Source organism: Sciurus carolinensis, chromosome 10, assembly GCF_902686445.1.
Source record: "Sciurus carolinensis chromosome 10, mSciCar1.2, whole genome shotgun sequence".
Classification (NCBI taxonomy): Eukaryota; Metazoa; Chordata; class Mammalia; order Rodentia; family Sciuridae; genus Sciurus; species Sciurus carolinensis.
Genome location: NC_062222.1, coordinates 103,210,750 through 103,233,173, shown reverse-complemented (window position 1 = coordinate 103,233,173; position 22,424 = coordinate 103,210,750). Strand labels below are relative to the sequence as shown.

Sequence of the window (22,424 nt, the reverse complement as noted above, 5' to 3'; positions counted from 1 at the left end):
CCAGACTAATGCAGCAACCTCTTAACTGGTGTCTCTAATTCTTATCTTGGTCTTTTATATCCATCTTCTATACTGTTATGAGTAATATAATGAGAATATCAATCTGCCCACAACAGTCACCTGCTGAAAGCTTCCAGACATTTCTTTTACTCCAAAAGATACAGTGCATACAAATAATAACACAATGAATGAATTTCCTATTATGATGGTTTACAAGATCACACTAAAGAAGGCCCTTAATTTTTTCAGTCTGAGTTCCTTTATATTTCAGTCAACACCAAATTTGTGGAAGTTCTCCTCATCTTTTTAGGCCATTCCATTTCTCTGATTTGGGGCACTCTGCTTTCTCTGTCATGAAGTCCCTCACCACCTCAGACTGACTGTTTTTTTTTTCCTCAGGCCTTTGAATTTTCTTTTTCCAGGTTTCTTCAGAGATCCCTTCTTGACAGACCAGTGACAATCATCTGTGTCCTAGAATAGTCTTACTAAATTCAGAACACTGGAAGAACAAGCTAGATTTTGTGATGGGCTGATAGATCTGGCTCCGTGAGACTGTTACAGGCCAGACTATGAGGGAATTGACTAAACAGACTCCATTTTGCTCTGACACTCCATGTTATGTAGGAAATAAGTTTCTCCCATGGGAACACCCTGCCTCTGTGCCCATCATCAGTTACTTGGCATGACGTGTTTAACAATATAAAATGACAATTCCTATGTGATGAAAAATTGCTCTCTTTTGATCTCTATTGCTCCTAATCAATGTATCATGTAAACTAATTATGTGGTTATTAGTAATCATTCTTTAGTTTGTACCTACGTGACCCATTCCCTACTCCCCCCTCTGTCGATGATCTCATGATGTTAATGTGTAATTTTGAATCATAGCAACAGACACTTAGGATTGATGTGATTTTTGGTTCTTATACCTATGGTCAGGGCTGTTCTCCCAATAGTCATATTTTTTTTGGCATTGTGTGAGACAGTCAGCCGGCCTCCTTAATACAGACTCTCAAATTTGTACTTCTCAGTGGTGATCAGTCTGTTCTTAAGTTGCGCCCCATAACGGTTTTTAGATAAGGGATATATTAGTTCCAATTGCCAAAACCTACCACAGAATATTTGCATATGTTGATCTGAATTTATTCTGTATTATCTATCAAAAATTATATATTCATTGTATTATGAAGGCATATAGTCAAGATATCTATATTTTAATATGAATTACTCACCATATTTATGGGGTCAACTGGTCCAATGCTGTTTACATAAACATCAGTTTCTATTACTGTGGGCCTCACTGCAAAACACCATGAAGAGAATATTATCAGAAATTATCTTAGAGAAATCATCATTTTAAATAAATCCTAAAAAGTCAGTTTTTTAATTTCAATTATAAAATTATAAAATATTTACAATTAAATGTAGACACATGGTCCATTTCAAAAACATAAAATTTTTTTCAATTCAAATATCAATGATTCATCTAAAAATTAATGTTTTTAACTAAAAAGTTCCAATGTGATAATAATTTAGATATTTAAAATATCTAATCTGTAACCTAAGATAAGGTGTCCAGTGTAAAATATAATTTAGATATTTAGAGCTACCTAAAATAAGAAAGCTAATTCAACAAAATATTTGCTAGATAATTAACTTGTAGAATTTTGGAATTAGGATGTATGCTAGAGCTTAAATAGTATATAACTCTACCTGTTGCCTACCAGTAATGTTCTGCTAAATGCTTAATGAACTTGCTGTCAGAGAGGAGAAAAATGCACTAATTTGTAGCTTGTGCTGATTTCAAAGTTGCAAATACTCCTACAATGTCTGATTAAACATACCAATGTGAAATCACTGAATTCAGAACTGGACTAATATGTGAACCAGTATGAGCCAATTCTAGCACACATTGGAACTTGTAATATAGCTATTAGGATTAGAGGACCTAATGTCTATTAAGAAAGTACCTCCAGGTCTGACTCAAAGGAACTTAACAAGTATTTGTGCATACCCCTTTCCTCTCTTCCTTGTTAGCAACATTCCTTTAGACTGGTGAATGCCAGCTTCAAGTTTCCAATGTAAGACATCTATCTACTTAATTCTCAGTTATTGTATAGACATCCCTATGGACCTTATTTATTATGCATTGTATGTAACCATTAGTATTTTTGCAGTTAGTCTTTAAAAAATACATTCAATATTTTTATATTCTATCAAAATACATGGAACTCATCAGCTTTGTAAACATAAATCAAATGATATAATTAACAAATATCCACAGCAGTGCCTTATTTGATGATGAATTAGATGTCCTGATTCCCTTTTGGGATTTCCTTTAATGAGATTTTGGGTTTTATTATGGTTTACAAGCAAGGTGTCCTCCAAAGTCTCATGTGTGAGACAAAGCAAGAAAGTTCAAAGATGAAATGATTGTTTTATGACAGCCTAAACCTAATCAGTGCATTAATCCAGTGAAATGGTTTAACTGGGTGATAATAGGTAGGATGTGGTTGAACGAGATAAGTCACTGGGTGCATGCCTTTGGGGTATATGTCTTGTCCCTGGTGAGCAGAGCTCTCTGCCCACCTTGGGGTCCGAGCAACACAGTCAACCATCTATGGACTGAGACCTCTGAAGCCATAAGTCCAAAATAAACATTTCCTCTTTTACATTGTTCTTTTCAGGTCTTTTGTTCACAGTGCTGAAAAGACGGACTAAAACAGCTTCCTTTAATGAAATCTACCAGAGCATGGTGATTTAGATAATACAAATAAAAGTAGGCTATGTAATTTATAGAGGATTTTACAATTTAACTTAGGTTGATGATATTTTCTGAGATGAGTTGTTTTAATTATTTGCCATTTATTTCTGACAAGTTATACATTTTGGCCAATTAATATCATATAATGAAGCTAATTACAGCTAGTGTTTTTTTTTTTCAAAAGCCAATTAACAATAATACAATAGTATTTAAATTCCATTTACAAAGCAATTATAACTGGTGTAAGCACATAACCATTCTTACATAGATTTTTTTCAATTATACTGATGAATCAACAAATATTAAGTAAGCTACTGACTTTATTGCACAGTACTCAGGACTGTTTATACTGAGAAATAAATGATTCTTGAGAAAAATTTTAGTTAAAGGACATGCTTGTCACATTTGCAATGCAGAAAGTTTTGAGTATATTAGTTATCCTACTTTCCTGATATCAAAATTTCTTAACCAACTATAGGATGAATATATCTGGCCTTAGCATATGAGCTACATCGATGGGGACGTTATCAACATGAAACAACTGCACCTAGAATGGGACAGTAAGTTCAAGGTAGAACACAGCTATCATCAAAGAAGATACTTCGTTAGCAACCTTTAAATAAATATATATTTTCAAAGTATGAATTTTGTAGTTATTTTGTAACTCATTTTATAATTTTATGCTTCTAACGTTTGATCTAGTACTTTAATTTGCATGCCCATAAATTGAAGAAGAATAAAGACAAAAGTGAAACAAACTATCTCAGATTAATCTTAAAACTATAGCTGGTGATTATATGTGACAAAATGTGTAACTAAGAGAAAACCAACAGAAATCCATAACTGCTCCTTAATAATGAGTCATTACCACTTCGATTGACTGATGCTATGAATAATACTATGGATAAAACTAAAATTAAAACTTCTTAGAAGGTGAGAAAATACCTTTTCTTAGTATGATGCTTTTCATGTTTTTTTAAGTACAAAGTTTGTTCAACTTCAGCATCTTCATGATGCTCAAAAAGGAAAAACACCGCATTTCAATACGAAACTTGAAAAATGCAACTGAAAAGGAATTGTCATTCCAGAACTATTTAATAATGTCTTGAAAGTAGGCACAGATTATCTTCAATTCATTAATACACACTAAGATCCAACATCTTACTTTGCATTAGTGTAACAATGAGTCAGAAACCCATGTACTGTTATAGTGGATTACATTTTTTTAATATATAAAAGGCAGGTAGAGATGACACTGGGTTATTTTTGCAAGGCCTCTTTCTGTGTAGTTATTTAAGTACTTCACTTTAAGTACACCACCAGAATATAAGTAGGTAAACTCCCAGAGGGAGTGAGTAGATACAAAGAACAAAGATTCAAAGTAACTTGAGCAGCCACAGAATAGGAAGAGGAAGAAAAATTTAAATATCTAAAAAGAAGAAAAAAGTGAGACCAATAAAATTTCCACATTTGTTTACTAGGCAACTAAGGCAAAACTGAGTACAGTCAACCACTGATGTGAATAATTGGTTTATCAATAAGAAAATATAAATTAAAATGCAATACTCAAAATATTTTTTCCTCAATTGATTTTAACCATGTTTTCTTAGTCACCATACTCCAAGCTTCCTAAGAAATTTTCAACTGGTTATGTAGATTTTGGTAACATTTATGTTTTAAAATCAATGAAATCAATTAATATCTCTAATCCTGAGGAGCAGTTTTATAGGGTTTTTCTTTCACATTCTCATGCAAGAATAGTCATTAAAAATAAATAAAACAATAGCCCCACTGATCTAGATACTAGAGTTATTTCTTCAATGTATGTTATTCCATTCAACTGATATATTAAGAGAGAGATTATTTAATATCTTTCAATTCTTAAAATGTCTCAGTCTGGTTTAGTTATCAGAATTATAGTGACTTAGTGAAATGAGTTGTGAATCTCTATTTTTCTATTACTAAAAATTATTTTATAAGATTTATATTACTTCTTTCTTACATATCTGATAAAATTCACTAGTGAAGAAAAAAGGTGTAATAACTATTTCTGAACTATTTTAGGACTAAAGCCTGAAAATACATTCTAGGGTAAATGGAAATTGGACATGAGTACTCAATGGTAGTAAATATAACAATATCATCTTTCTGGTTTTGATGGTTGTGCTACACTTATATGAGGTAAAAATAAATTTAAAATAGATATAATAACAATAAAATATTTAGAAATTAAGCAAGTATTTAAAATAATCCATTGGTCAGGAAGAAATTTAAGGAAATAACTTTTTCAAAATAAAAAAGAATGAAAACCAAGTTATGAGATAGTAAAACTGACCAAAAATAAATAAACAAATTAATAAAAAAACGGTAGAAGAAATCTTTATTTGCTTAAAGAAAGCTTGCGTTTATTAAGAAAATTGAATTTATAACTAAACATCTTCCAACAAAGAAAACTCCAGGCCCACATCACAGTTTACAATCATCTCCTTGGACTGGAGAGAAACACTGGAGTAAGGGCTGGAAGGAAACAACAAGACATTTAGTTGAACTTTCAACAGGCAACTTCCCCTGACGGTATTTGCTAATCCCTAAAGTGTTCATGTGGATGAGGTGATGCCCACAAACCAAATACAAGCTGTTGCTAAGCATTTACAATAACGTGGGGGAATTTCAGCTATTTCAGGAACCACCAAGGTACGAGGTTTCTGTTACCAACCCTAAACTCACAGTTCAGACAACTGAAATAATTATTCCTCAGGAAAAGGGAAGCTTTAGAAAGAGCATGTTCTCCAGTCACAATACAATTAAATTACGTATCAACGATAAAGATTACTAAATAAAAGCCCAGTTATTAAAACTTAGCAATATTTATATAATTAATCCATGTCCCCAAGAATAAATTACAAAGGAAAAAAATATGAATAGTTAAAGCAGTGCTTAAGAAAATATTTACAAATTTCCAAATATTCTTCCAATATTCTTCCAAATATTCTTCCAAATATTCTTCCATCTCCAAATATTCTTCCAAAAACATACAGAACAACAAAAATAGAAAAATAGTGGTGGACAAAAATTATGTCCTCAGCATGGTTTGAAGACAGAAGGTCCAAATTTCCAAAAGACCATAAAAAAGTGAAAAAAAAAAGAAAGAAAATCAAACACTAGCAAGAACTCTACAGTACCACTTTTTCATCAACACTGTAGACTGAAATAAAGTGTATAGAAGAGAGAAAAAGGGAGTCAGCAACAGGCTTGTGATAGATCTAAAAGGACCACTGAAGAGAATAAGCATGTCACCAATTTGAAAATATTTGGAAATGTGTTCCAAGACCAGAACAAGAACTAAGAGAAAAGAAGTCTCTAAACATATGTGATGTGAAAAAGTAGTCTTCAAAACAAGTTGTTTCAATATGATGTTGGTAATGGGTTTGCCATATATATTATTATATTGAGGTATGTCCTTCTATATCTAAGTTGTTCAGAACTTTTACAATGAAGGGATGTTGAATTATATAAAATGCTTTTTCTGCATCTATTGAGAGGATCATGGGACATTTTAGTCTTGATCCTATTTATGTGATGTATTACTTTTATTGATTTGCATATGTTAAACTATACTCAAATCCCTGGAATAAAATCAACTTGATCATGGCATGTGATCTTTTCAATATGATGTTAATATGCAACATTTTGTTGAAGATTGTTCCATCTATGCTGATTAGGGATATTGGTCTACAGTTTTCTTTTACTATTTCGTACTTGCCAGGGTTTAATACTAGTTAATGTTGACCTCATAGGATGGGTTTGGAAGGGTCCCCTCTCTTTCATTTCTAGGAAATAATTTGAGGAGCATTATATTAGATTTTCATTAAACATTTGGTTAAATTCAGTGGTAAAGACATCTAGTCTGAGTTTTTTGTTGTTTTTAGGAGACTTTTTATTACTCATTCAAAGTCTTCATTATTGATCTATTTTGGTATTTGATTTTCGTAGGCCCTATGCATCCAGGAATCTGTCCATTTCTTCTAGATTTTCCAAATTATTAGCATATAATTTTTCCAAGTAATACCTAATGATTCCTTGAACTTTTCTTGTACCAGTTGTAATGATATCTCATTTTTCATCTCTAATATTATTTATTTGAGTCTTCTCTCTATTTTTGGTTAGTCTCAATAAAAATTTGTCTGTTTTTTTTTTTTTTTTTTTTTTTTTTTTTGTTTGTTTTTTCTTTTTTCCCAGTGATGTGCATCAAATTCAGAGCCTTGGATATGTCTGGCAAATGCACTACCACTGAGCCACATCCCCAGACCCAATTTTCTTTATCTTTTCAAAGAACTCACTCATTGTTTCATTGTTCCGTTTTCTTATTCTTTTAGTCTCTATTTTATTTATTTCTGCTCTGCTCTTTGTTACTTCTTCTCTTCTGTTTATTTTGGGTTTTGCTTGTTCTTGCTTTTCTAAGACTTGACATATATTTATTAGGCTATTTATTTGAAATCTTTCTATTTTTTGATGTAGGCACTCATTGCTATAAACTTCCCTCTTAGCACTGTTTTTTATGTACCCTACAGGTTTTGGAATAAAGGGAAATGGATGAAACTGGAAGGTATCCTGTTAAGCACAAACTACTTCCTACAAGTAGAAAAGGGATTACTAGAGTCTAATACTAGGTATTAGGGGGACAGCAGAAGTCGAATGGGGAGAGAGACAGAAGGAAGAGGGAGAGAGGAGAGGAAGAGTGATGGACATAATGCACAGTGCATTCATGTATGAAAATACAACAGCAAATCTCACTAATATATGCAATTAATATGTGAGCACTTATTTTATTTTTTTAGGTTTTTTTAAAAATATTTGTTCCTCAGCAGAGAAATATCAAAAAGAAAATCATAAATCCACTTTAGAAAATGGATGGTAATGGGAAAAAGAAGCAAAGAGAGGTGGATTTTATGCCCCTGCAAAAATATGATATCTACCCCACTAGAGAACAAGCACCACCACAGCAACATATCCATTCAAAGTATCTGGGTTTTGTTATTATGACATAAGAGGACAATCAATCAACTGATAATCTGATAAAGCACCTACAAACCACAATATAAATGATAACACTATTATTGCAAAATAACAAAACTAGATCCAACACAAATCAGTGGTAGAAAAATTCCCAAAACACATTTCTCAGCCACATCCTATGGTAAACTACTTCAAATGGTTAAATGTATTCAAACATGTACTTAGGTACAGGAAAAAATAACTTCAACTTAAGTTTGGAAAGCAAGAAAGAAGCATGCACTCCCTGACCTCTTAAACAAAAAGGCAGAAATGAATAGAAAATTGATTAAACTTAGGAAAGAAATGGAAGAGAAAAATAAAATTACAGATGACCAACAATCAATACACTAAAAAATTTAGTAATAGGCACGAAAAAAATCTGAAACACATAAATGTGAAAAACAGAAGTCAGAAGACCAGAGAACAAAGTGGTACAAACACAAGTAAGAGTGTGATTAGCATAGTTTTTAGTGAAATTCATGATGAAAACCAATATTGTAACTAATATTCTACACTGTAATGTAGAATAAATCAATAAATCTATAAGTAAACTTTTCCCAGAGTAGAAAGAAAACCTAAAATTGCATTATGAAAAGAATTATCAGAAATTTGGGGAAAAAAATTAACCAAGCTGAACAACTTTGAAACATAACTATAAAACTCTTCAGTTTATATATAAAGAAAAATCCCAAGGGTAACAGAGCTAAAGAATTGGATAGGTATCAGACTTCTCAAAATTATTCAACAAAGCAAGTCACCAGTGAAATAACCTATTGAAAAGAAATTCAATGACAAAAAACATGAACCAAGGGTTTTGTATCCAGCCAATTTGTCCTTCAAGGATCAAGTTTACAGAAAAAATAATTTTCAGCATATAAAAACAACTTGAAATATCTACTCAAGGTAGAAATGACCAGAAGAACTTTAGGAAACAAAGACTAATGAGAAAAAATTTAAACCTATTGACAAGAGATTAAAAGATAAATATTACAAGATGTACCCCCATAAGGTATAAATTCGATTTGCAAATATGTATTCCAAGAGAAAACAAGAAAATATGCAAGAGAACTATGAATAAATATTATTAATTGGCATTAAAAATATCCATTTATCCATTTATATATATGCTATTGTTATGGTTTGAATCTGGAATGTTCCCCAAAGGCTCCTGTGTTGAACACTTGATCACCAATGCAGCAATGCTCACAGGTGGGGTTTCTGGGAAGTGACTGGATCATGAAGGCTCTGACCATAGCAGTAGATCTGTCCACTGACAGGTTAGAAATTTGATGTCATTTTTGGTAGGTGTCGAAACATGTAGGATGTGGGGCCTAGTGAGGAAATAGGTCACTGGATATTCCCTGGAAGGGTACATTTTGTCCCCATCTCTTTTCTTTCTCTTTTTGTGTCTCAGTTACCACAAGTTAAGGAGCTTTCCACCATACCCTTACGCCATGATCTGCCTCGTCTCAGGCCCAAAGTAAAGGAACCAGCTGACCACAGACTGAAACTTCTGAAACCATGAGTCAAAATAAACATTTCCTCCTTTAAGTTGCTTTTGTCAGGTATTTTGTTCACAGCAACAAAAACTAACAGAGGTATGACAATATATTTTGAAAACGCAGAGAATTAATAATTAACAATAAAAAGTAAGTAAGTACTAGAATATAAAACGAACATTAATCAATCAATAGTCCTTGACATATGGACAAGAAAACACTACTTGTAGTGACAAAAGTAAAATTTAATACTTGAGAATATCATGCTAAATGAAATAAGCCAATCCCAAAAAACCAAAGACTGAATGTTTTCTCTGATAAGTGAGCGAATCAAAATGCATTCTGCAATCATGTATAACTAAATAGAATAAACAATAAAAAAATTAAAGAATAATACGTTTAAGAAATGTAAGAATCTGTGTGAATAAATCTTTTAAACACTGCTAAAAAACAGAAAGTAAATATGAAGAAAGACAGTAAATATGAAGAAAGATAGTAAATATGGAAAGACAGTCTTGGTTCTTATATCAGACAACTCGATGTTATAAAGATGTCTGTCATCCCAAAGTTGATTTTTCAAAATATAATACAATTCCAATAAAGATACTTTTTTCTAAGGAACTAAACTTGTTGGTAATAAAAGTTGGTATATAAAAATACACTAGGATAGCCAGAATAAAACTAAAAAAGAAAATACACCATTGAATCTCTACCACTAAATATGGTAGCACAAATAACTCATTAAAATATCAAATAACAAAGGTAAGATTGACTTTTTAATAAATAATGCTGAGTCAACATAGTAGCCATTTGGAAAGAATAAAATTAAATTTGTATTTCACATTGAGCACAGTAATAAACTCCAAAAAGATCATGGAACAAAAAATAAAAGCATATAAACACTAGAAAGGAACATGGATGAATTCCTTTTTAAACTCAGTATAGGGGATGATTTTTAATATGACTAAATGTCCAAAGACAATAAAAGATTGACAAGTCTGAATAAATAATAATAGAAAAATTACAACAAAAACCTACTATAAACAACACCAAAAGAAAACTGATAAACTGATGGAAAATATTTGCACAATATATCACAAAATAAGGGCAAGCAATCCTGTATTGTTTTCTAGAGTTGCTGTTGAGAATTATCAAAAATTGGTAGCTTAAAACTACATCAATTTGTTCTTTCATAGTTCTGGATACCAAAACCCAAAATCAAGGTGTTGACAGACTGCACTCCCTTTAGAGGCTTTTGGAGAGAATCTGTTCCTTGTTTATTCCAATTGCTTGTAGTTGCACCAATCCCATTTCTCTGCAGTCCACTTTTATATCTCCTCCTCTATGTGTCTGTCTTTGTGCATCTCTTTCATACCTTTATGTATTCTATCTGATAAAGATTCTTGTAATTGGACTTGGGACCCACTAGGTAATTCCGAGCGATATCCTAATCTCAAAGTCTTTAATTCCATTATATCTGCAATGATCATCTTTCCAACTAAAGTTACATGCATTCTGGGGATTATGACTTGGCATCTTTTATGGTGCCCACTACATTCCCTTATGTATGTATAAAAAAAAAAAAAAAAACAACTCTTAAAAGTTAGGGATTAAAAACCCAAATATCCATTTAAAAATAGGAAATAAAAATAAACCTAAAATTTCCAACAGTGATATTACATTGAAACTCAAACACAGAGCATTCTCTCTCACATATAATTAGAGAAAACAAAAATTAAAACAGCAATGAGAAACCACTTCTTAGCTATCAGGATTGCCCAAACTATAAGTTAGGCTATCCTGATGTAGGGACTGCTAGGGAACAGGCCTCCTCATGTATTATTGATAGAAATTAAAAATGGCATAAGTCTTTGGGAAAAGAAGTTGTCAAATAATACTGAGAAAAACTAAATATGCATATATATTTTGACAGATCTCCACTGTCTAGAAATTCACCATGAATTAAGTAATCAATAACATGAAAACATATACATACTTTCTTGGTATTTGCAAACTATTGGAAACAATCATTCATAGGAGAATGATTGAATAAGTCATAATTCTACTACAATGCATATATCAAAAAATAAAGATCTAAGTGAAAATCAGTAAAATGCAAAATAATAGTCTGCCTTTCATGTAAGCTAAAGGGTACATAAGAAAATAGAGCTGTATTTGTTTGTTTGTGCAAATGAACACACAGAAGACTAAGTACAAACAAATGACCTTAGTTAGCTCTATAGAAATGGAAACAAGGCAGAATTTAAGTTAGGATAGAGACATTCCACAGATTATATATTCACTTATGATTCTGACTATAAGAACCACGATAATTCCCCATGCATATAAAAATAATTTAAAATAACCACAATGTGGGATGAGCTGAAAATTGAATATCACCAGTAACACTTGGATCAAACTGTGTTAAAAATGAGGAACATAATAACACTGGAGGAAAGTTGAAGAAAGACTAACCTAATTAAATTTGGGAAAGAGTATTCTGATTATATTCTGCAAAACAAAAGACAAGAAGAATTGTATATAAATATTTTATTCATTGTTTAATTTGCTTTCATAATATCTACAATATACAGAGATACATTAAGTTCTAAAACTACATTATGTATTTACTAGAACTGAGCAAATAGGATACATGAGTGTCAAGTTCTCATGTTGGAAAAGGGGAGTTACAAATAAGGAAAAGACAAAGGCTGGAATGAATCCTGTGGTGTTTAACATGGAATCAGAGTTATCAGTTCAAATTCATGATTCATGGTATATGTTCAAAGAAAAGAGAAATATAGATGCATATGGATGTGTGTAGAGCACATTTTATTACATAATTCTATCCACCGAGAAGGTCACAAAGCATGACACTCGGTTTTAATGAGTGTAACAAGCTCCTAGATCTTGAATTCTAAATATCATTCTTAAAGTGGGGGGAGCAGAGTCTGAGTATTCTAGGAGGAATAGTGAGCTCTATTGATGGGTCCAGATGGACCTGGAGTGTCTGATGTATTAGAAAGAAAGTGGGAACTTATAAAATAATGGAATTTGTGCAAGGACATAGGAACTAAATTGTAAGAGGCTCCAGTGGCTAAATCTCTAATAATGCATAACAAATAAATGATGAGATTAATGGCTTATAAATTATAAAATAAACAAGTGTCTCTGAGTTTGTACTGATGCCAGTAAGTGAATAAACAAGTAAATGGAGGAGAAAGAACAACTCTGTCTTATGGCAGAAGTACAATTAACACACACAGAAGGAATGATGGCAATCAGCATAACAATAAAGGTCACACATAGGAATCACTGGTTGACACTAGAGCATTCGCCAAGAGTACACTGAGAAACATTTGCATAGTTAAAACACGTTAAAAAACCAAAATGGTGAAAATAAGTACTTTCCAGTCGAGAAATTCAAAAGAAGCCATCCATAAACACATAAGCAAATTAACATCACAAATACTAAAATATTTTAACACATGGACCTACTGCAGTAACACTCTGAAAGGGCAGAATATCACAATTGTATTCTTGGTAAAAGGCATAATCTCACCCTAATAATAAAAACATCAGAAAAACTCAAATTCAGAGGCACTCAATTGACCAGTACACTTCAAAATTATTATAGTCATGAAAGAAACAGAAAAGTTAAGGGGTTATGGGAATTTCATGTACAGATACCACATTACTAAGTATAGAATTTATTTTCAAATAAAATCACTTAAACAGGGGCTGGGGAGATAGCTCAGTTGGTAGAGTGCTTGCCTTGCAAACACAATGCTCTGGGTTTGATACCCAGCACCGCAAAAAAAAAAAAAAATCGCTTAAACAACCTAGTGAAACAGAAAATTAAGTGAAAAGAGATTAGCATAATAAATCAAACATTATAAAACAATGAAATTTAAGATAATTGTTTAACACAGAAAATTGACAAAGTCAAAATTTGATTCTGTGACAATACTAAGATTAGAAAAAATCAAGATTAATGCACAAATGATGAAACAGATTACTAATAACAGATAACAAAGGGGAAACTCAAAATTAAAACTATCACAAAAGATAACATAAAACAATTCAGTACTAGCAAATTTGAAATTTTAGGTTAAATTCCTTGTGAAGTTCAACTTATCAAAATTGAGAAAAGTAGAATAGTAAGCTCACATATATTTACATCTATTTAAAACACTGAAATGTTAAAAATCTTTCCCCAAAATCACTCTAAGCCAACATGAATGTGACAAAGAATTCTTTTAAATATTCTAGAAAGAAACAGCATCCATCTTAGATCAATTCAGGGATAAAAAAAGAAGAAACACATAACTCATTAGTAAATGCTAGGACAATCTGATTCCTTAACTGAAAACACATTACAGAAGAAAAGTACAGTCAATATCCCTCAAAAACATATAGAATTCCAAAGTAAAATTTTAACAAATTGAACCTACTGATAAATTTTAAAGGTAACTATATCAGAATCAAATGTGATTTATGAAAGGAAGGAAAACTTTAAAAAAAATTATTTCATAAATAGTAAATAGAAATAACATGCAAAATATGAACAATATGATTGCTTCAATATTTGAATGAAAAGTATTTAAAACATGAGGGTTTGGAGAGGAGGGACACTAACAAAATAAGAACAGAAAGTAATCACCAAAGGATGGTTTTAAAAAGAAGCCCACAGCAAACATCATACTGACTAGTAAAATATGGATTGCTTTCTCTGGTATAAGAAACAAAAATATTCAACCTTGTACTTTAATCTTACTCAGAACAGTATGGCATGAAAATGTATGATTTTTAAATAAAGAAGTAAAATATTAATTACTTGCAAAAATAATCACGATTTTCTATCTTACATAAAAGCAAGAGGAAGAGCTGGGCAAGGTGGCAAAGGCTTATAATCCCCAGCTACCCCAGAGGCTGAAGCCTGAAGCAGGAGGCTCACTAGTTCAAGGTCAACCTGGGAAATTTAGCAGACCTGTCTCAAATGAAATTTAAAAAGAATCTGGGATGTACTCAGAAGTACAACACTCCTGGGTTCAATCCCCAGAACAACAACAACAACAACAAAAAGAAAGAAATCCAGAGGAACCTAACAATAAGTAATTAAAATTAATAAACTTAGCAAGGCTTTTGAGAACAGAGAAAATATGGAAATGGTCTACTGTAATCATGAATACTGAAAACTAAAAATTAGAATAAACCTTTTTTAAAAAACACATTCATTCTTGCATCAAAATTTCCAAATATATAGAATTAAGTCTAACAAAAACGATAACATGTATTTATGACAAAATAATTTAGAAAAGTAAACATATAAATAGAGAAAAATACAGTGTTCTGAAATTTGACATGGTAAGAGTTCAGTATGGTAAAGATTTCAATTTTCTTTTGTTGACTACAAATGTAATCCAATCGCAAAGAAAATCTTTGTTCATTTGTGTTTGTCTGTTTTAAACCATTATAGTTGGAAAGTTACAAATTAATTATGCTATTGAACTTTTACCAAATCACAAGGAACCAAGAGTAATGGTCTTGAATAACTAGTTGATTACTTCCACTTAGGGTGTCATTAAGACAGTGTTAATCAAAATAGCATAGCGGCTGGGTGTGGTGGTACACACTTGTAATCCCCAAAAGAGACCCCAAGTCAACATAAAAGTTAAAAAGGATTGGCAAAGCACTTCTGTTTCAATTTTCAGTACCAAAAAACAAAAATAAACAAATAAAACCCACAAGAATGTGGCATTGGCACAAAACTAGGATTCCCAATTATTTTCAAATATATTTATGAAATGCTGCTCAGTCTTTCAGGTCATTTTATCAAAACTCTGAAGTAGTACTTTTAAGATAATAGTTGTAAAAAAATTACAAAATAAATATTTGTCTTTTGTCTCACCTCAGACTGTGAACAGTGACTATTTCAACCATAACCCTCAAACCCAACATGGACTCTGACATACACCAGATACTTAAAAGATTTTAAGATAAATGTTTGAAATAGCATCATGAAGATATTTTTCATATTCTTCAAAATCCCAGAAGGAAAACAAACTTACCTCCTATGTCTGGACGAAGTTTATTGTCATAGCCCTGAAGCAATGAGTTGAGAATTTGTGTGATATCTCCTTCATGAATTTTTGGTGCCAAGACCCATGTTTTGTTCACTGTTAAATCCTCATCATCTTCGTCATCTGCTTTATCAACACTAAATAATTCAAAGAAAAATTGGGGGGATAGAAATTTCAATCAAAAATTTTATATAAAGAATAGTTTAAGATTATTATAATAGCATAAGGAAGTAGTAATGGGGGAAAGAACATTACATAAATATTGCTTCCAGTAGGACTAGTGCCTTTATCTTGAGAGATATCTGACATAATAATACTTGAAAATCAACAATTTGGGGCCAGAAATATAATGTACAATATTGATTTCAATGTTATTATTTAATAAAGTGAATCTTGACTACTCTCCAAATTACTATTAAAATTCATACAAACTACAGGCTAAAATGTGAATGGTGACCCCTAGATTTGTGTACTACCTTTAAACTATCACACCCCAAAACAAAGAGTAAAAAGTAAAAATTACAGAACAAGTCATAATAGCCTACTAGAAAACATATAAAAATGCATGTATATAAAATATTAAGGAAAGATGTAGGAAGAAATATTTGAAGAAAGATAAAGGAATAGCATTATACACTCTCATGTTCCTGCTCCTTTAGTTTAAATGAAAGAAAAAAAAAAAAAACAGATATCTTTTTCCAAGAACTTTGTCAAAGATTATGTGATCATCAAGTCACGAGTGGATGACTCACCCTCTGCACATATTTTCTTAAGGGACAGGAAGAACATATTTATCAAATTATAAGATTAGAAGGAAGAACCAAGAGATCCAAATACCCCCTGCCTTTATTTTGTAATCGAGAAAACTGAAGACCAAAGGACAAATCTAAAATTGAAAATAAAACTGACTCCCCAGCTAATATTCCCTGCCACACCTGTGTGCTTAACAAGTATAAAGATTCAGCTTAATTCTAACTTGTGGTACAAATATACAGTAATGTAGATATTCATCTAGGAGTCATAAAATGTAGCAAAGTTTTTGGTTTTTTTTTTTAAACACACTAGTAATCTCACCCTCATCTGAGGAATATCATCATCCTAGACTTAGATTTTTAGTAAGTTTCTAGTGCTCCAGTGAAAAGGGTTCCAAAAGACTAAATGTGAACATAGGGAGAATAAGTAAATCTGTATTCTACTAGGTTGTTTACATATATTTGGGAGATATATTCCAGGATATATTCCCATAGTAAATATCCCACACTTTATCTTAATATCTTTAGTTGTTCTTCTTTACTATCCATTCAGATCTCTTCTGATGTGGACCTCAACATCTTACCAAATGCAGCCCCATCTCCTTTGATCCTTAATGGATATTGCTATAACTTGGATCTTAAATGTCCCCCAAAGGTTCATGTGTTAAGACTTGGTCCCCAACCTGTGACACTACTGGCAGGTAGTGGAAGCTAAAAAGGTATGGTCTAGTGGGAGGATGTGTAGGTAATTGGAAACATGCCCCTGAAGGTGATGGTGGGACTTCCTTCTCTCCTTCTTCCTCTCTTTGCTTCCAGGCTGCCATGAAGCATATAGCTTGCTGCCATGTCACTAGCCCAAAAGTAATGAGTTCAACTGATCATGAACTGTAACCTCCCCAACTGTGAGCCCAGTAAACCTTTTCTGTGTGTAAATTGATTATCTCAGATATTTAAGTAATGACAAGCTGTCTAACCCACATATTAACAAAGTAATTAAAACATAATTTTAAAGAATTTACTCTCATTTCATCTTTACGATAATTCTATTGATAATTATTATCAACAAAAAAGGGTATGTCTTATTTTTTCCATGTCAGTCTTGTCCAGGAATTATACTTCTCACCCCACTAACTTCTAACTCGGTGGTGTTACCTATAATGCCCTTTTCTGCAGGATTATTCATCCTTGACCTGTTGAATTCAGGTGTATAACTGGGGTGAGCTTTGGCTTATGGAAAATAAGTGACACGTGTCACTACCAAGTAGAAGGTTTAGTGTTATTGTAGTTGATTGTGTCTCTTTTGTCCTTCTACCTAAACACCAATGATGCTGAAAGGTTACTCCATTATTTCATTACCAGAGTGAGGGTGATGTGAACAGTCCCAGATGAACCACAATGAACACATAGCCTGAATGAGAAATAAATATTTAGGGTTACAAGTTGCTAAAGTTTGGGAGTTGTTTGTTATCATAGTTTAACAGCCTCTGTACAGTCCCTTTTATTTTCATCTAGTGATTGATAAAACAAAATGACAGTTTTTAAGTAAGACATACCTCTATTCAACTACACCAAAATTTCATCATTTCCCCCCACCAACGCCACATGAATTAAACAGGTAACCTTGGTAAAACCTCTCCTAAGATATAATTCCAGTAAAGAGGATGTGCTTGTTATCCAACCTCAGGAAAGCTCCCTGGTACCACCCAACGCTAACCATCAAGAGCCATGCGTCTTTCATATGATTATATTCCATGGCTTTACAGATAAGGAAACAATCTATGAGAAGGTATTTAACTTGAACAAAGTAACATTGCTAATACAGCAGGTCTGGTATTCTGACTACTGTCATACACAATGAAAATGTAATACTGTTTCAATGTAAGGAAAATTTATAAATGAGCATGAAGACTTTGACCTCACTCTTCTAAGGATGCACTAACTGTCAAAAACAGTGCAAAGATCAACTTTGGTCTCATATTTAGTTAAGACCTTTACTTAAGTTTTCTCTTACAGGAATTCATTTGATGTATTTAACTTGGTGAAGCATATACTATTGAAACATATGACTTTCTTCAAAAATTTCTTATTATTTTCCCTGCATATAACAGTAAATATACATACATATAAAACAGTAAATATATGTGTGTATATATGTATGCATATATGCATACATATATATGTATAGCATATATAAACCAAAACATTGAAAATACTGAACTATTAAGAATCCCTGCTGGTGTGTTTTCTTAACTAATTAGCTTTGTTGACAATAACCCAAATTTTAGGTTTCCATTCAGCCCTGAATCCCAGTTTTATAGAATGAAATATCTGATGGATACAGGCAGGTCATGGCACATATAAAGAGTTGATTTTTTTTTAAACTACAGTATAGTCAAATGAAAATTTCAAGGAAAAATATTTTTTTCTATTTTGTACAATAGCAATTCAACAAACCACAAGCTTATAATGATTTATATTCTCCTTTTCCCAGATAGCAGCAGTAACATGAAAACTGTCAGTAATAATATCACAAAGCCATCTTTCCTCATTTTTGCCAATAACAGAAAGAAAATTTCATTTTAATTTATCTACAACTTCCCTCTAAGCAATCAAAATTACCCTCAGAATATTTAATTACTTTAAGTAACCTATTATTGTTATTATTATTATTATTATTATTATTATTATTGTGGTTAAATAGTACTTATAAATTCTGTTAGAGCACAGCTGATACCTTGATCTCCTTTAGAGGGCTGGGAGGTTTTTATAACTTTTAATATTTTGGATAACTATTCATTTGATAGGAACAGGTGTAATTTTTTTGCTTCTTTTAAATAAATTAAATTAGTATTATTGTTTCCTAAATGGAAATACTTTTAGATTCTTGATAATGTGATTTTACAAACTGATGTCTTCACTGTTGTTATGAGGCAACTGTATGTCTGCAATGTACCATTAAGGACCTAGTATGTTTCAGAAATTGTGTGTCAGTTTCTTTTCACATATTATGATATTTAATCCACATTAATTCCATGAAATAAGCACATATATATATATATATATATATATACACACACACATATATATATATATATATATATATATATATTTTATGGATGAGAAAAGATAATAATTTCCAGGATATACAACTATCAAATAATACAATAAAGATTTAGAACAAGATTACTTTAATTTGAAGACACATTTCTCTTCCCTTTGAAGCTTCCCTGGTACCATCTCATGTCATCTTTACTAAATAATCCAAGGGGGTGGATTTTGTATTTCAATTCAAAGGAACACAGAAACTGTTATGGTATGTAATTGGGAATTACTTGGATTGTGTGTGACTAGAATGCTCAGTCACCTAGCCCTTGAGTTCTGGGAAGATAGAATAATCATCTCAATGAATCACACTTCTGATGAAGACTTTCTAATGCAGTCAGTCTCTGACCCAGCATTTTAATTCACTTATGGGGAATTACCATGTATTAAAAATGCATGAAATGCTGGGAATACAAAGGCAAATAACACTGTATTTGACTTAGATGATCATATTTTCTAATAAAGGAAAAAAATTGTTCAAACAATAGAGAAAACATCATACACAATGAGAAAACATCATACCATCACATTAACAATTTAATGTGATGGCAAAATTTTTAAACAATAAGAGTATGATTTCAACAAATGACACATTCACATAACAGAATGTACACATCCATTCGAGTGGTGGTAAAAGTCTGTAAAAACATAAAATTATGTTCATAAGTTAACACTGCATGAAAAATAACAAAATAATCTGTTTCATCTATGTATAAAATATCTTGAAATGTTTGATGTGAAAACAGTATAATGTACAGACAATATTCTACATGAGTAGCATTATGAAAAATTATTTTTTTCTGTATGTTAATAGTATCCAACAATTTTCCTGGATTCATTTTATAATATAAATACAATATAAATATAATATAAATAATTTGACAGGAATGCCTACCTTAAAATAAATTGCCTCTTTTTGTATATCAGAAAGTACTCTGAAATAAATGTCTAATCATACAAAATAAATAATTAAATAGAGACTTTTATGGAGAGAGACAGAGCGTTATACCCTGTCAAGAAAATTATCATGGCAGCCCTGAAAATTCTCCACTCAGTTCTCTGGACTGGGAACATTAGCTGCCTGCCAGCCTGGCTGCCAGTGCTCAGGATTGGCAGAGTCTGTACAGAGCCAGGCTGCCCCAGGCTGCTTTCCGGCAATAACTGAATGTGAAGGGAGCATTAGTGCAGATCCATTCCTGAGTAGGGGCTCCTCTAAAAGTCTGCTTGCCTTGGAGGAACCCCACTAGCCTGGCAAGACTTTCTTAGAAGGGCACTGTACTCTGAGACTCTTGACACAAACTCCTTCTTCCCCCTCTACTTTCATAGATGTCAGACACGCATGTTTACCAAAGCTTCTCTTCTCTCAAGCCTGCTCCCCCTTCCTCTGTCTACTTTTCCTAGACGTTTTTTTTTTAAAACTCTCTTGCATGTCTAATTTCATGTTGACATCCACTTCTTAAAGGCCTCTGCTTCTACATTCTGCCATTATAACCTGTAATGACTTATTAAAGAAAGTTTTGAGTCACATATATAATTGTTTACTTCTTTTGGTCTTAAATATTACTCTAACACATCATACAACATCAAACAATTTTTTTTCAGATGATATAAGAAACTATTGCATTTTTTTTCAGATGATATAAGAAACTATTGCATATTTTTTTCTTTTGGTACCAAGGATTGATCCCAGGGGTGCTTAACCACTGAGCAACATCCCCAGCCTTTATCATTTTTATTTATTTATTTATTTATTTATTTATTTATTTACTTATTTAGACAGGGTCTTACTAAGTTTCTTAGGGGTTTGCTAAGTTGCTGAGGCTGGTTTTGAACTGGCGATGCTCATGCCTTGGCCTCCCTAGTCACTGGGATGTAAAAAGTACTTTAATGACTAAATTATTCTTCTGTAACAAAGTTTTGAGTTAATACTAAGAGATGACTAAATAAAGACAAAACATGAAGAGGACTATGTCATACAAACATGAAGAAGAACCATCTTTATCACTAGAAGGAAAATATGTCCAAAGCAAGTCAATCAATTACTATGACCATTTTTCATGCATAAGATAAATATTCACCAAAGTTTGGCCCAATCAATGCTTTATAACTGTTGTCCTAGAATAGTTTTCAATAGAACCTTCTCACCACAAAATGACCTACTTTGTATGATAAATTATATAGTCACCCTGTATACAGTTCACGTAAAAGTGACTGCAAATATTCTGATTCTGACACTTGAGGGATCCTCTTCCATTAATCTGCTAATAAAACTGAGATGAAACCCAGAGTAGCTTAATGAATTGTCTAAGGAATCTGACTAAACCTGGAAGGAATACTGATAGAATTTTTCCTCCATAGTTTGAGAAAACATCTTATAATTGCAAGTGAAACGCACTGAGGATGCCATTTATATATTTAATTGGAAAAAAGGAACAATTGTTGCTTCTTGTACTGAGTAGAAACATGGTAAAAGAGAATGAGGAAAAATATAATAAATACTTTGTGATTTTTTACCCACATTTTGACATTTTTATATTAATTGATCATTATATCATCACAGGAAAACTTTTTCCTTGCTTATTACAAAGCAAATATCAAATTTGGTTCTTTACATTATTATTATTTGAAGTTACCCTACTTTTATTCTCTAAAAATTGATGTTAATAAATATTAATAACAAGTTCATCAGTTAACTCACTTAGTACTGACATAATAGCTAAATACACTTGGACAAGGAATCTGAATCTTGCCTTCTTACACTTAGAAAACAAATAAATATAGTCACAGAAATCATGATTACCACTATCACTCTTATTTTAATGCCATCAAATACAATTAATTAACTAGGACATTTTGCTACTACTATCATTTTAATATTAATAGATAATTAACCAGATTGCTTTGATATCATCATTAGTGTGTGTTATTCACTTGAGAAAAAGCACACATAAGTGATTATACTGGGAACAAAAGTATGGATATAATCTAGAATTTGCTATTTTCTATAGAGTTTAAATTGTTAACATTTACACTAAGCATCTCTAGGAACATACAATGTTCTAAGTGCTCACAGGATTAGAACCTGTTGTGGCCTACTGTTTACATAAAAAATAAATAAATAAGGAAATTGGAATTCTGAACAGGTAAATTATTTCAGTAAGGTCTCACA

The 22,424-nt window shown here is 31.9% G+C and overlaps 1 protein-coding gene across 1 annotated transcript in view; it reads right to left on the bottom strand.

Annotated features, from left to right (window-relative positions):
• Positions 1 to 22,424, bottom strand: part of Gabrg1 (gamma-aminobutyric acid type A receptor subunit gamma1) — a 93,700-nt gene that overhangs the window by 56,538 nt on the left and 14,738 nt on the right. Inside the window, exons 2-3 of the mRNA XM_047567570.1 lie at positions 15,390 to 15,538; positions 1,233 to 1,300 (exon numbers count right to left, since the gene is read on the bottom strand). Coding sequence (XP_047423526.1) covers positions 1,233 to 1,300; positions 15,390 to 15,538 — 217 coding nt within the window. The remainder of the gene's footprint in view (positions 1 to 1,232; positions 1,301 to 15,389; positions 15,539 to 22,424) is intronic.